The 16,140-nt window shown below is 35.2% G+C and overlaps 1 protein-coding gene across 12 annotated transcripts in view; it reads right to left on the bottom strand.

Annotated features, from left to right (window-relative positions):
* Positions 1-5,845: 5,845 nt before the first annotated feature.
* LOC129238758 (smoothelin-like protein 1) overlaps positions 5,846-16,140 on the bottom strand; it is a 106,879-nt gene continuing 96,584 nt past the window's right edge. For all 12 annotated transcript variants that reach the window (XM_054873922.1, XM_054873923.1, XM_054873925.1 and 9 more), the window contains 2 exons: positions 11,509-11,660; positions 5,846-7,274 (listed from right to left, as the gene is read on the bottom strand). In XM_054873922.1, the coding sequence (XP_054729897.1) occupies positions 7,151-7,274; positions 11,509-11,660 (276 nt within the window). In that variant the 3' untranslated portion in view covers positions 5,846-7,150. The remainder of the gene's footprint in view (positions 7,275-11,508; positions 11,661-16,140) is intronic.

Raw genomic sequence — 16,140 nt, 5'->3', positions numbered from 1 at the left:
ACTGTATAGTTTCTGAAGAAAAAACAATATATCTAATTATTATTTAGTGGCAAGTCTTTATTTCTTCTCACAGCATTCATTCTTCTTGGCATGCGCTCGACGAGTTTCTTGCATGTTAAATGATCTATTTTCCCCCACTCTTCTTTAATAGCATCTTCTAAGTATTTCTTGTTTCTAATAACATGCTTTTTCAGATGTTCAATTACATTGATGTCTGGAGATTGTGGAAGTGTTTCAAGTACTTAAGGGCAGTTGTACATAAGCCATATACGGACAGCAAGTGCCTTATGCTTGGGATCGTTGTCTTGGTAATACCGTAAATAGTCCTTAATTCCCACCTTTTCAGCACTTTGGACCGAATTTTCTTTCATAATTGTTAGATATAGTTATATTATAATGTTACATCGTACTATACTTAGTTACATGATCACCCTATATACGTATATACCTATTCTTATATTATACCTACTCTTAATTCTAACTTAATCTTACTCTTTTATTAAATACTTATGCTAACTCTTATGTAAACCAACAACATACTTTCTCACACTCTACACCCACACGCTTACTCACGCACTCAACATACACACAACATGCATTCCTACATTCATTGCTAGTTTTACTTTCTCCCATTCTCATTAAATGTAAAATATTAGTTAAGCTTCAAGCTAAGAAGAGTCTTTGTAAAAGTGGAAGTTAAATAAAGTTCTTTGACAGAAGAAGACGTGTTTTACTTCATTATTATATTGTTTGAGGTGTTTGCCCTTAATAAAGCACAAATTTCTAGTACCAGTACCAACACACCCCCATGTTTCACTGTCGGACGTAGGTTTTTTCCAGCAAATCTTCATTAGGTCTTCTCCACTCATATGATCTGCCCATCTAAATATGTTAAACTTGCTTTCATCTGCAAATAAAACGTGTTTTCAGAACTCGAAATACTTATCCCTTTGACGCTTTGCAAATTTTATTCTCTTGAGCCGGTTAATCTTCCATTAGAATTATTCTTTCGTAGTACTATATGTATACTTTCGGGGTTGAAGTTAATATTAAGGTGTTGGGCGACTTCTGTTGCAAGCTTAGGAGCGCTCAAATTTGGATTTTTCTAAATTTGTTGTACTACCCACCGTTTGTCTGCATCCGAAAACAGTTTTGGTCGTCCCGATTTTTTCCTATTTTCTACGGATTTTTCTCCTTGAATCGTTTTATCACGTCGTATACAGTTGAGCGGGATCTATCCACTATTTCTGCGATTTTCCGAACGATACAATAGAAAAATAAAAAAAATAACTTGCATTTCTTACAAAAATTTTGAATTTGAGCCACTGACGATTCTACAACATTCTCCAATTTTAAATCATTTTGCTCTTAATATCGAAACCATTTGGCAGCACCACTTCAATTCGAATATATATTAGGGCATCCCCATTTCAGATGTAATAGAAAATATGGAAATCCGCGTTATATTCGGTTGTTGTTTGCAATGTTACACTTTACTGCAGATTATTGAAGATCATTGTACCACGCAGTTTTGGAATTCTTGGTATTGGCAATGACATCAATTCAAATACATATACGAGGGGTGCCTTTTATATGTCGGGATTAGAGAACAAAAACAAATTTTAATCATCGAAAATCACTTTATTGTTTTTCAAAATATTCTCCATGAAGATCTATACACTTTTGCATGTGTTTGAACCAATTGTCGAAGCACTTTTGCCACTCTGAATGAGGTACCTCCAAAACATGCATTCTGAATGCCGCAACCGCTTCTTCAGGTGTCGAAAAACATTGACCTTTCAGTTTGTTTTTTACGTACGGGAATAAAAGGAAGTCATTCGGTGCCAAGTCAGGACTATACGGCGGATGCCCCATTAATTCGATGCTTTGGGTGCTCAAAAATGCAGTTGTTTGAGCCGATGTGTGAGAGCTCGCATTGTCCGTCTATCCGTGATCCGTCTTTGGCGATTGGTTTTCCTAATTTCTTGGAAGACAACTGGCAAACAAATGGTTGTGTACCAATCAGAATTTACTGTTCTGCGTTGTTCTAGTAGTACGGTTGCGACATGTCCAGTTCTTTCGAAAAAACAGGCGACCATTTGCTTGGAAGTGCTTCGTGCGCGAACAATTTTTTTTGGATTTGGCTCATCTTGAAACACCCATACAATCGACTGCTGTTTACTTTTGGGCTCATACGCGTAAATCCATGATTCATCACCTGTCACGATGTCATAGACGTGTTTCGAAGCCCCGCGATCGTATTTTTTAAGCATTTCCTTCGATCAATCGACACGAGCCTTTTTTTGAGCGATTGACAAATTGTGTGGGATCCAACGCGAACAAATTTTTTTGACAGTCAAATGTTTATGCAATATTGAATGTATGCTGGTCCCACTAATGCCTAAGATTGTCTCAATCTCACGATAGGTTACATGACGATCTTGCAATATCAGTTCGCGCACAGCATCAATGGTTTTCGGAACAACAACTGATTTTGGACGACCTTCACGAAATTCGCCTTGGAGTGAACTAAGACCACGATTGAATTCACCATACCATCGATAAACACTGGTCCTTGATGGAGCTTCATCGCTAAAAAATGAATTAAGTTCATCCATGCAATGTTGCTGAGTTAATCCACGTCGAAAGTTGTAAAAAATAATCGCACGAAAATGTTCACGATTTAATTCCATTTTTGGACCGAGATGAATCTTTTAAGTTACTGTAAACAACACAAATAGCGCTGGTATTTCAAAACGTTCTGAGTACGTAAAAGCCAAAAAATGTCAATCTTTGCGGCACAGCTGTCAGTTGCCAGATTGCAACACCAGGGTTGCCAAATCCCGAAATATAAAAGGCACCCCTCGTACAATCGTATACAATGTTTTTAAATTGCCATTTCAGGTGAAGATTAAAAGTGTTTGCAATATGGGTAACTATTTTTTTTTTTTAGTTTATTTACTCTAATTCCTATGTGATTCTAAGGATGCCCAGGAAAACAAGAATCCCGGAGGTATTGCAAGAAATAAGAAAGAATAAGATAAGTGACGAGTATTCCCAGATTGATGAAGGTTCGCAATCTGAAAGGGATGAATTGATGAATTTTTCGAAAGTGAGCATGAAATCGCAAATAGTGAATATGAAAATTACTCGTCAAACACTGAAAAAGAAGACGAAGATATTTTGAGTGCAAGTAGAAGACGGGTGTAGGAAAAACAGCGAAGGTTTAAAATCATCAGATCTTATCTGTTGCCAAATTTCACCAATTAGATTGTGTCCGTACTCGGAGTGGGCATAGTGAATGAGTGGTAACGATTAGTCGCATTATTACTTACCATAACCCACATCGAACTTACGGCTCAATTGCTCAAAAATTCATATTTATATTTTTTTCTTTTTACAAAACACATATTTACTTATATCGTGTGTTTTTTAGCTGCATGAGAACTCTCGATATCAATAACTATGGTTTGACGGCTGAGAATGGCAAACTGTTTTGATATTTCTGTTCAGTAAGGTTTACTCAGGCATCATGAATCGTTTAATGCCAATGCCAGAACAATGCTTTCGAATTGTGGAAATTGATTTTGAAAAAAAAAAAAAAATAAATCTGTTTGCGAAGTTCACTAGTGGCATCATCGGTCCTTATTTTGTTCGAAAAGAGGGAAGAGTTGTTATTACAGTGAATAGCGAACGCTATCGAACCATGCTGACGAAATTTTTCAAGAAGATGGTCAAGATCTTAGAAAAAACACCCGATATACATTCTGTCAAAAAAGTATCGGGAATTGTTCATCTAAAAAGCGCGCGTTGCACATATGTAAACTCGCAGAGTTTGAGCATGATCTGTCAATTAGCTTGTTTTTGGCATTTAATTATATCAGTCAACAGCAAGTGTGCACTCCGATTTTTAATATGGAAAAAATATCGAACAAAGAATTTGTCTTAAATTTTGTGCCTTGAACGGGATTTCGTGTGCGAATCATAGAAAATGTTGCAAAAAGTCTATGGCGAGTGTGCTTTATCAAAAGTGGTATAAGGCTTTTGCAGAGGGCCGAGAATTCGTGGAAGATTTGCCCCGATCTGGTCGCCCATCAACGTCTTCAACGGATTAAAACGTCGACAAAGTCAAGGAAATGCTGCTGGAAAACCATCACACCATCATTTTAGTTTGAGGGAGATAGCTCGTGACTGTAGCGTGTCTCACGAATCAATTCGCTACATTTTACACCATCAATTGGGCATGAGATGCGTGGCTGCTCGACTCGTTCTAAGAGAGTTGAATTTCTTTCAAAACATTCATGGCAAGGTGGAAGAGTTGGGTCTGAAACATTTATCCAGCGCATCATAACAGGTGATGAGACGTGGGTATATGACATGCAAACCAGTCAATAGGCGGCTGAATGGCGCTATCCACATGAGCTGAAACCCAAAAACCCATGTAAAAGTCGTTTTCTTTGATAATTATAATCATTGTGCTGTGCACTCGAAATTCGTTCCAAATGATTATACGGTAAATAAAGAATATTATTTGGAAGGTACCGTCTCACAAGGCTCTCTCCCGACAGCCAAGCGGCAATAAGGGCCTTCGGGGCAGTGACGGTGCATTCGAAACTGGTCAGAAAATGCCTGGCCTCACTTTCGACTGCATCCGAATTCTTTGACATAAGCCTCATCTGGGTTCCTGGTCACAGCGACATTGAGGGAAACTGTGAGGCGGATAAGCTGACCAGACAAGGGTCATGTGCGGTGATTTCCCCGCGAAGGGAGAGAATTGGGATCCCCCTAACTACCTGCGGTCTGCTCCTGGAAAGATTGGCAGCACGCCACCTCAGCGAGTATAAAACTTGTAAGGTCGCAAAATCCTTCTTGCCACGTGTGGATCGGGGGCGCTCGGCCGAGCTTCTGAGGTTGACGAATTCTCAGCTCGCGAACCTCGTGGGTTTTCTCACAGGACACTATGCGCGACGAGTGCATGCTGTGAGACTTGGAGCTACCTCGAGCCCTTTTTGCGTCGAATGTATGGAGGATGAGGTAGAATCATCTCAGCACTTTCTCCTTAGCTGCCCTGCTCTGGCAGGGCTAAGATCTAGGCATCTTGGCTCTTACTTCTACGGCTACGGGTGCTGATATAGCTGTTTTTGACATTAAAAATCTGATAAACTTCATCAGCAGCATTAAGCGGTTGACGCAAACGCAGCACAGTCATCGCTCATAACCCACACACTCTAAACACATCCTCCTAACCCTCCCACCACCACCTCTTTCCGCTCTCTCCTTTCATTACATCGGTTTTCTCTTTCACCTTACCTCCTTCACAATGGTATCACAAAGCACGAATCCGTTTATTTTCGTCCAAGTGTACCCATTCCTTGGATAATCATTCCAACATAACCTATCCTAACCTAACCTAACCTCACAAGGCTCATATTGTGATCGCCAAATATCATCGAACAACCACCGTATTCGTCGGATTTAGCCCCCTGTGTCTTTTTCCGTTTCCCAAAACTTAAATTGCCACTCCGCGGACGGCGCTTTGAGCCGATAGAGGCCATTACGGAGAATTCGCTGAAGAAGCTGAAGAAGATCTCTTCAAACGCGTTTAAAAGGTGCTTTGATGACTGGACTAATCGTTGGCATATGTGTATTGCTTCGAATTGAGCCTATTTTAAAGGCGACAAAATAAATGTTGATGATTAAACAATTATTTTGTGTTTTATTGAACAATTCCCGGTACTTTTTTGACAGACTGCTTATGAAAAAAATATTAGTTCATCTTAATCGAAATAAGATTACTTACTTTACAGATATCTTTATTTCCAGTTTTATTAAATAAAAGAGTGGATTAGCTTTCTGCAGCTTGAAAATGTTAATTTCTATATTTTCGTTGCAACAATTAGTACAAAATCAAATAAATTTTTTGTTTAAAAACAATAAAAATATAAAGTCCGTAGAATAAAATTCTCATAACAAAATCATTTAACTTAATATTTCATAATTTATTATAACAGACATTATTTACCATATGGTGAGAATACAAAAATTACGCACTGATTGAAAATGAATAACTCAAGTATATACGCATACTTGCATAAACTGTAATTAATATTTTTTAGTTAGTGATTGTTTTTGTTATTCGTATACCATATGTTATGCAGCCACGGGTGAGTCGAAATCTTTCAAATAAAAAGCATTTATAGGCATATGTATGTATAGATATGTGTATTTTTATTGTGGTAAATGTAATGTTAGTACATAGGCGTGGTTTCATATGGAGTAAAACACAAAAAAAAAACATATAGTCAAATGGATAATTTCATAAACTTCTCCATACGAGTACAATTGTATAAGTATGTATTAGATATATGTGTGTGTGTATACATAACGGTAGAATATCATCAATAATATCGTTTGCTCCTCTTACAAGCATTCCTACTCGATTCACATTTAAAAAAAGGAGTTAAGTTACAGTTTAACTCTAGTACCAACAACAATTGTTCAATAGCAAAAAAATAATTTTTACGCTACAGCGCGAAAATTCACAAAAAATGTCAAAAATGTTCACAAAGTCGTTAAAGTTTAATTGGTTGCATTTGTTAACAATATTGAAAAATATTTTGCACAACTCTATACGTATGTTGTATGTATTTGTAGTGGTATTAATCAATTAAGGAAAAAAAATCGGTTTTAATATACAAAAACATACGTTGCTTAAACTACGTACGAGCCAGATCGTACTACAAAATATTGTAATATATATGATGTACGATTATTTTTATTTTTAATATTTAGAAACCCGATACACAAATTATTACGATTCACTGTTTCATTTGCAATATTACATATCTTCTCTTTACAAGAAGAGAAACAAAAATTCAATAAATGAATTCAATTTTAATCTTTTCCAGTTCTAGGACTGTTTTAATTGTAAACACTTGTGAGAGAAGTTGAACTTGTAATCGTTCACCCTAATGTCCAATACCATTTATTTGTTTACATTTTTTTTTCTAATTTACAAAATTTAGCAAATAAATCCGTTTGCACAATTGTTTATATGGCAATGAAGGTTTAGTATACATGGATTACTTTTGTTGCTGACCGCAGGTCGAATGATGTCGAAGGTATTGTTTTATTTGATTTGACTCCGATTTTATTGGCAATTGCGGAAGCGACGGTAGATGCTCTGCACATAGATGAAAACGCATTTCCAATCGGGCCTTTTCATCTCTACCATATCCTCGACATCGAGTAGTGGCGCTATGCCAGCTTTCTCACTGAAATAAAAGGTAACGATAAATTCTTAAATTAATATCTTAATGGCCAATTATTTATTGTTAAGGGGTTAGGTGGGTTTGAAAATTTCAAAAAATCGATTTTTTTTTGTCTTATTAAATAGTATAATATGTTTAAAATATTCTCCTAAAATTTCAAATTGATCCGAGTAAAATTCTACGAGATAGACCCTTCAGAAGTTCCGCCCATCAGGCCATGTCAGTGCAGCGTTTCGCAGGTATACGCGTTTATCTCAAAACTCGATTTTTTAAGTCGGTGGACACGATTTCTCGAAAAGTTATGAAGCGATTTTGTTCAAATTTTGCACACATCTTTGGAATGATATTATCAAGTTATTGAACGAAGGATTTTTTTTTATTTTTATTACAACTAATTTTTTCGAGCCAACACATGACGAAAATTTGACCAAAAAATGTGTTTTTTTGTTCAAAGTCTGTCAAAAATTCAAATTAAATTATATTTTTTTTTCCTTCGTCCAGTAACGAGATTTATCCATGTACTAACGAAATATTTTTGGTTTTTTGATTTTAAATGAACCAATAATGAGTTATGCTGTCCACGGCAAGAGCATTTTTTTGTGAGACGTTAAGGGAGATGAGGTACCAACGGCTGAGTTTTCGGAATTTTTAAATAAAAATTTCCCAAAATACTGTTTAAAAATGTATCTTTGATATGCTGAATTGTTTAAATAAAATATATGATTGTATATATTAAAAAAAAAAAATAGTAAAAATACCCTTTTTTTGAACCTCTGTCACCCACCTAACCCCTTAATAGTACAGCCGATATTTAAAAAAGAGCGGAGGAAAAATTAAGTATATAGGGATACTCAGACTCTACAACTCGCCAAACTTTATAATTCTGAACGCACTTTTTTCTCCCTAAGCTTAAACTCACTGGTATTGATCTATTTTTTTTCTTTCTGAATTTTCATGTCATAAAATAATTTTTGTGCCTATGAATCTGAAGATGCCGGCCATCGTAGCTGAATGGGATGGTGTGTGACTACATTTCTGAAGTGCTCGGGTTCGAAACATCGGGTATGAAACACCAAATGATAAAAGAAGTTGTTTCTAATAGCGGTAGCCAATTTTATATAAATCCAAAGACTTCGTTGCAGTTTCTAGGAATAAACAAGTATTTACTTAGTTGAAATGAATGCTAAATCAAAACGGCTGATGCAATACCGAGTTCCTTGATAAGAACGAGTTGCAACTTGATAAAACTAATACGATGTGGCGCAAAATTACTCACGCTATTGGAAGAATTGATTGATTAATTTCAAAAACAGATCGCGGGCCGGAGGCACCAAGCTAACACAGTTACAAAGTATTTACTTTGGCGAGAAATACCTCAGAACAAGTAAAATATTAAATTATATATAGGGTTTTTCAGTAAGAGCGCTTCAACTTTTAAACTTTTTTGAATAAAACACAAACGGTTTGACTTTTTTAACTAATTTTTTTTTTATTATCGAGTTTGAACATATACATTTAAGTATGAAATTCGATTTCTTTTGCATGACCACCGCGTGCACGTTTTACGAAGTCCAATCGTTGAACCCAAGTTTCGACCACTCTTTTGCATAAATCGGCCGAAATTCCAGCAATTTCGCGTTCAATATTGGCTCTGAGCTCACAAATCGTCGCCGGCTTGTTACTGTAGACCAATGACTTCACATAACCCCAAAACGGGACGGCTTGTTAAATGGACCGTAAAATGGCCGTAATGCTCTTAAAGTAGCAGCAACAGAACGATTATTTTCATAAAAAATTTGCACGATTTGCAATCGTTGCTCAAGTGTGTAGCGTTCCATGATGAAATGTATACTAATGAAGTTTACAAATGACAAGCGAAAAATAAAAAATATTGCGTCGTTCGCCCTCCCTATCGGAAAAAAGTTGAAGCGCACCTATTGAACAACCCTATACACCCCCGAAATTAATGTAAGGGCACGACATATTGACAACATTTGACTATTTACTAGTTTATTTTTAAATTTCCCATATTTCTGTTTTTATAACATTTAGTTCATTCTATAACGGAAACCATAATAATACAATTTCCAAACCTCGTACAAGGTTTACAAAAATTCGACAAATTTTTATCAAAATTCCCAAATTTTTAGTTAGAATTTTTTTTTTAATATTTGGATACTCAGTTTTATATATACATCTATATATATATATATATATATATTAGGCCGGGTCGATTTGTGGGGAGGCAAAACAATCGCCCATTGCTCTGTGAAAATCATATTCTAGGGATCAAAATAAAAAACTTTGCCGAAGGATTCATACCTTTAAAACGAATTCTGATGCCCCCAATTTGGGTCGAACTTTTTAGTTTCTTTTCTATAACTCACTTAAATTAAGTTTTTCATTTACATATGTTCTGACTAAATAAATTTCTTAAGAGAAAAAATAGATATTATTATAAATAAATAATAAATATTATTATAAATAAATAAAAATAAAGAAAAAACATAGCCATTTAGCTGATTATTTCATGTAAAGGCCAAAAATGGTGATATTTTGAAATTGGGGGACATCAGAATTCGTTTTAGAGGTATGATTCCTTCGGCAAAGTTTCTTATTTTGATCCCTAGAATACGATTTTCACAGAGCAATGAGCGATTTTTAAATCGACCCGCCCTAATATATACATAATTGGCGCCTCCACCCGTTTTGGGTGTTTGGCCGAACTACTTCTATTTGTGGTGTGCGTCTTGATATTGTTCCACAAAGGGAGGGACCTACAGTTTTAAGCCGACTGCGAACTGCAGATATTTTTTATGAGGAGATTTTTCTTGGCAGAAATACACTCGGAGGTTTGCCATTGCCTGCCGAGGGGCGACCGCTATTAGAATAAACTTTTTCTTACTTTTGGTGTTTCTTAGTTTGATACCCGTGAAAAATATGGATTTCAGTAAAAAAAGTATACCGTCCAGGGCCGCGTTAGTAATGAAATGAAAGACTAAAGCATTCAGGTGCGTTCACGTGAAATGGCTCTCAAAATCCATACCAATTGCATTGCCGTGAAATATGCGTGGAATTTCGTATGTATCTCACGGCAATTACTCAGTTCACGCCGTAAAAACATCGCGCAACAGACCAGCAACATTTTTTTTACACCTATTTAAAGTGCACATGGCATTTGAAATTGAGTGTGAGAGTGAAGTTCCTGAGTTCAAATACTCCGAAGATATGGCATTTTTAAGCGAAAGGTCTTTGTAAAGAGTGGAATTGTAAGTTCTTTATATCTTTTTGGGTCAATATGCATATATCGTTAATTTATTTAAAATACTTTTCTTACTAAAATTTACTAATTACTAATGCTCATAAATTTGACGTTTCTTCTTATTTGATAATCAATAATTCTGGCAACATTTCACGGCAAGCCAAATGCATGTTGCTGGCGAAATTTCACGATTGGGAAGTTACTACTACCCTGAAATGTTAAATTTGTGGTGCCATAACTGTAACCATATAAATCAGCTGTTCGAACCAATCTTATGGTAAAGACTGCATTCGATTAGTGGTTCCATACCATAAATAACTGATTGCCGATTTGTTGCATTTATTGGGATTTTACTTTTCGCGGTCACTTCACTTTGCTTCGGTAAGTTTCAATTTGGGCACACCATCATCTTCTGCACTTCAATTGCCTCATTTTGGCAAATAGTGCTCATGTTGCTTTTCTCTATTTTCCGCACTTTCAAAATTAGAATTAAATGATTACGTATAGCATGTAAACATCAGCTGTTATGGGTACTGCACCATTAATGGATGACAATAAATATCGTTATGGTTAAGGCCCGGTTGAAGTTATGGCGTTACGGTATGCCCCCTCTAATTTAACCTTAACCCAATCTGCAACAATTCAATTGCGGCTTATGTTCTTTAACTGAACTAGTAAATACGCTCGCTTTGAATTTTCGTTCCTTTGCTTATGGAATTTGATCAAACAAAGAAATTAAATTATCGCCAACCAGTCTTACACTAATACACATAAATGAATTTGAAGGCAATTTTAAGCTGGTTAGATCGTGTCTGGGTAAGTGCCTTTACATGTATCAAGACATATGTATGTATATACAAATAAATAATAAAATCCTTTCTCATAATAAAAAATAAAATAAAATAAATAAATGGGACTAAAGTCCTTCTTGTAAATATATGTAATAATGTGCTTTTATTGTTGTTTTTTACTTACTCGGCCACAGTGAAAGCTAATTCAAAATTATGTCTTCGGCTTTTTGGTGTTAGTTTACTATAATCGAAGGCATCTGGCAAGAAATGATGTATTAGAGCACAAAATGCTAAACCATCTGACCAGCTGGCACTGAAGTTAGTTATTTGGACGTTCTGGAAATAAAATTAGAATTTTTTAATATTTTATAAACTAACGAATTAATAAATAATGAATTTAGTACAATAATTTAAAAAAATACAACATTGCAATAAATCAGACGAAGCGTTTTATGCAACAAATAATCGAAACTCTAAAAAATATATGGTATAAAACGATTATTATTACAAAAAATAAAATTGTAGAAATAACAATAAAATAAAAAAGTAGCACGTAAAGAAAACTAATTAATATTTGGCATATAAAAAATGTATTATATAACTGCAAGTAAGATAGCATTAGAGCAAAGCGAATGTACGAGTATTGGCAATGCCATGCGTGTAAGCGTACGCAGCTTTGCATAAAAAATGTGTGTATGTACACTATCGGTCAAAATAAAGTGCATACTCATGATCAATTCAATTTATAGTTCCTGGTTTGTTGTAGTAAAATGCAACTCTGACATATACAATCTTATAATGGCATTTCGATGGAAAATTCAAATCAAATTTTATATTCTTAAAGCTAAACATCCCTGTGTGACTAGTTTAAAAAAAAAATTACTACCCTAATATCGACAAAAATTAGTTATTGTATTTCACATTTAATTTTCGTAGTTTTATTTTGTGAGCTCAAGACCGATATAATAATAACAAAAAAAAAAAAATCTGAATTAGAAGTCATCTTCATAAATTCAAAAAAAGGTAATTTGCGTATGATTAAAGTAAAAGGTTTAATATTATATTATACCATATTTGTAAATTTTTGGCTTTGCTGATTTCATGTTTGGGGCATACAAATTTGGTTATATATATATATATATATATATATATAAATTGGCACGTACACCCTTTTTGGGTGTTTGGCCGAGCTCCTCCTCCTATTTGTGGAGTGCGTCTTGATGTTGTCCCACAAATGGAGGGACCTACAGTTTCAAGCCGACTACGAAAGGCAGATATTTTTATGAGGAGCTTTTTCATGGCAGAAATACACTCGGAGATTTGCCATTGCTTGCCGAGGGGCGACCGCTATTAGAAAAAAGCTTTTTCTTCTTTTCGGTCTTTCACCGAAATTCGAAGCTCCGTTCTCTCTGAATTCCGAATGGTAATAGGACTATGAATAAGTTCGTGCGGTTTTTTTCGACATTTGAAACTTTATTGACGTAAAATGGTTACAAATTTAATATTCAAAGTATTGTCCATCGCTTACTACTACTTTTTCCCATCTTTCTGGCAATTCACGGATTCCCTTTGTGAAAAATTCGGTCGGTTTTGCCGCAATCCACGAATCGATCCATTTTTTGACTTCATCGTAATTACGGAAGTGCTGGTCAGCCAGGCCATGTTGCATCGATCGGAAGAGATAGTAATCGGATGGCGCAAGGTCTGGACTATACGGCGGGTGGGGTAGGACATCCCATTTGAGCGTTTCTAAGTATGTTTTGACCACTTGTGCAACATGTGGCCGAGCATTGTCATGTTGCAAAATAACTTTGTCGTGTCTATCGGCGTATTGCGGCCGTTTTTCTCGCAGTGCTCGGCTCAAACGCATCAATTGTCGTCGGTAGACATCCCCCGTAATCGTTTCATTCAGTTTCAGTAGCTCATAATACACAACACCCAGCTGGTCCCACCAGATACACAGCATAACCTTCAGGCCATGAATATTCTGCGCCGACGTCGATGTTGAAGCATGGCCAGGGCATCCATACGTTGCCCGACGTTTTGGATTGTCGTAATGGACCCACTTTTCATCGCCAGTCACAATTCGATGCAAAAAACCCTTTCTTTTGTGCCGTTGAAGCAGTTATTCGCATGCCATAAAACGGCGTTCAACGTCTCTTGGCTTCAATTCATACGGCACCCAATGGCCTACCTTTCGGATCATTCCCATGGCTTTTAAACGTTTGGAAATGGTTGATTGATCACCTCCCAAAGTTTTTGCAACCTCTTCTTGCGTTTGAGCCGGATCTTGATCGAGCAATTCCTCCAATTCGGTATCCATGAACTTTGGCGGCGCACCCTCGCGTTCTTCGTCTTCCAAGCCAAAATCACCACTTTTAAAGCGTGCAAACCACTTCTGGCACGTTCGCTCAGCTAGAGCATGCTCACCATAAACTTCCACCAAGATACGATGACTTTCGGCTGCTTTTTTCTTCATATTAAAATAATGAAGAAGAATTCCCCGCAAAAACACATTATTTGGCACGAAATTCGACATTTTCAAGTGTGGTAAAAATATTGTTGTTTACGCTTCAAATAAAAAACTTATACTGACGTTTGTGCCTTACGACAGTAGCTCTCCAATGAATGTTTGGAAATGTGGATCGATGGAATAATAATCAAGTTACGCCATCTGTTGTAAAACCGCACGAACTTATTCATAGTCCTATTAGTTGCGTACCAAGCCATTCGGCTACGGCGGCCGCCGTTGGTTGCAATATAATATTCTCCAGAGCGTAAAAATAGCTTTTTCTGATCAAGATTGTCAGGGTTTTGGGTATCTATTTTTACTACACCCAAATATAAAATTATATATAGCTTTTTTTCCCCGAAATTAACACCTTCTCAGATCAACTTGGTTTCCTACACAACAATTTTCAATTTCTTTTCATTTCAATCTAATCCCGATACTTTTAGATGAATAGTTAAAGTAATGCTAACCGATAAATGACAGTGGCAGAGCCCATAAAAAGTGAACTGAACTTCCCAAAAAGCTGGTTTAATTAAAATGTTTCGTTACGCACAAAGCAATAAATATTAATTAAGTCAAAGGTGAAACGCTTTTTTTTTGCCAAGAAGTGCCCTGAAATCTGTGCAACAAATAACAAAACGGCAAATTTTGTTTATTGTCGAACGGATCCATATGTGAGTTAGAGATTCAAAAAGGCGTGTCACATGAGTACTTCTAGAGAAAAGTACTGTTTTGGTTTTGTTTTTCTTTTGTTGTTTTTGTTTACTTATCATTTTCTCTATGCAATAATTATTAACACTAAATTCATGTTTATGTTCAATAAATATACTCTTCTGCATAAGAAAAGTGGAATCTTTTTAAAATTAAAAATTAAATGATTATTTTGACTTTTAACGCGCTTCATAACTTGCCTCTTTCTATACTTGAGCTGTCTAGTTGACAAGTGTCAAATATGATTGACGTATGACACCATTTACAAAAATTATATATATTTCGATAAGGTGATTAATTTTGCGCCACCTTGTACATTTTGTATGGAGTCAAACACGGAGGCAACCCTTTCGTGATCTGTTAATATTGCCTTACGCAAGCATTGAACAGCTTGACAAAGTCGACAAAAAATACTGGTAAGCCTTCAAATGCTTGCATAACTCTTAGCGTTGCTATCTCATTTAGCCAGTAAAAAGTGAATTTTTCTCAACAGATCCTATAAACTATGATATTTCTAACGTTAAAGTTCTCTTTATAACTCTGTTCTAACAAAGACAATGTCGCCAGTTCCGAAATCACGGCAAAGCTGGAGTAAGAATCCACATTTTGTTCAACTATGCTGGTAACGCCGTTGAGCAAAACTAGGCTAATCATTATTTTTACCACCTCAAATCCTTCCATTTCTCGTCACTTTAAATCTAAGAAATTTCTGATAAGAAGAAAATTTGTTTATCGGCCTTGAAAAACGAAGAACTTAATGTTAGAGGTTAGTTGAAAAAACAGTTCTCATTTTTCTGTCACTGGAATTACTACACAGAACTATTTCTGTTATTTTTGGTTTTTTGGCAAACGTCAACATTTTAGCTTATTCTGCACTTTATTTTATTCGATAATGTACATAAGTAAAAGTATAAGAAAATCTGGGAAGCAGGAAAATTTTCTCTTCGAGAGGAAAGTAAGCAAATGAATTAACTGGTTTATTAAAAAAAAAACGCACTGAATATACAAATTTCAAACTATTTAAATCAATTTATGGAAAAACTCAAAATGTTCCACAAATCGGAGAATAGATTTATATAAGCACTTATAACCAAATTGCATCAATCCATATAAAAATAAAATATTTTTTAAGCAAAACGAATTTTTTGCTCGGGAGTAACAATAATTTGCTGAATTTTATACCTTGCATCAGAAATAAAAATCCTTTTACTCAGTGATACAAAATCTCATTTGGTCAGTAATACAACTTTTTCAGCTTAATTTTTTATTTATTTATAAAATTTATTTATTTATTATATTGTTTGTTCAAATACAAATAAAAAATACTTTTATTAAAAACATATTTCGTAATAAAAAATAAATAAAAAATTATTTATGAAATTTATTGTTTTTTTTTTTTTTTTGGTTTTGTGCGAAACGAAAAACTTATGAACTATAAGTTGAGTTGTATTTCTGATATATGAGCTTTATTTCAATATATTTATTATTTTTATTTTTGACTTAAAATCTTACACTGTGCTACAAAATAGGATGGAAAAACGAAAAGAAACTGATTAATCGTGAACTCGCATAGTATTTTCCCCCTAAAATTTT

This window comes from Anastrepha obliqua, chromosome 2 (genome assembly GCF_027943255.1).
Source record: "Anastrepha obliqua isolate idAnaObli1 chromosome 2, idAnaObli1_1.0, whole genome shotgun sequence".
NCBI lineage: Eukaryota > Metazoa > Arthropoda > Insecta > Diptera > Tephritidae > Anastrepha > Anastrepha obliqua.
Note: the sequence above shows the minus strand (reverse complement) of the source record. Positions and strands in the feature narration are given on the sequence as shown.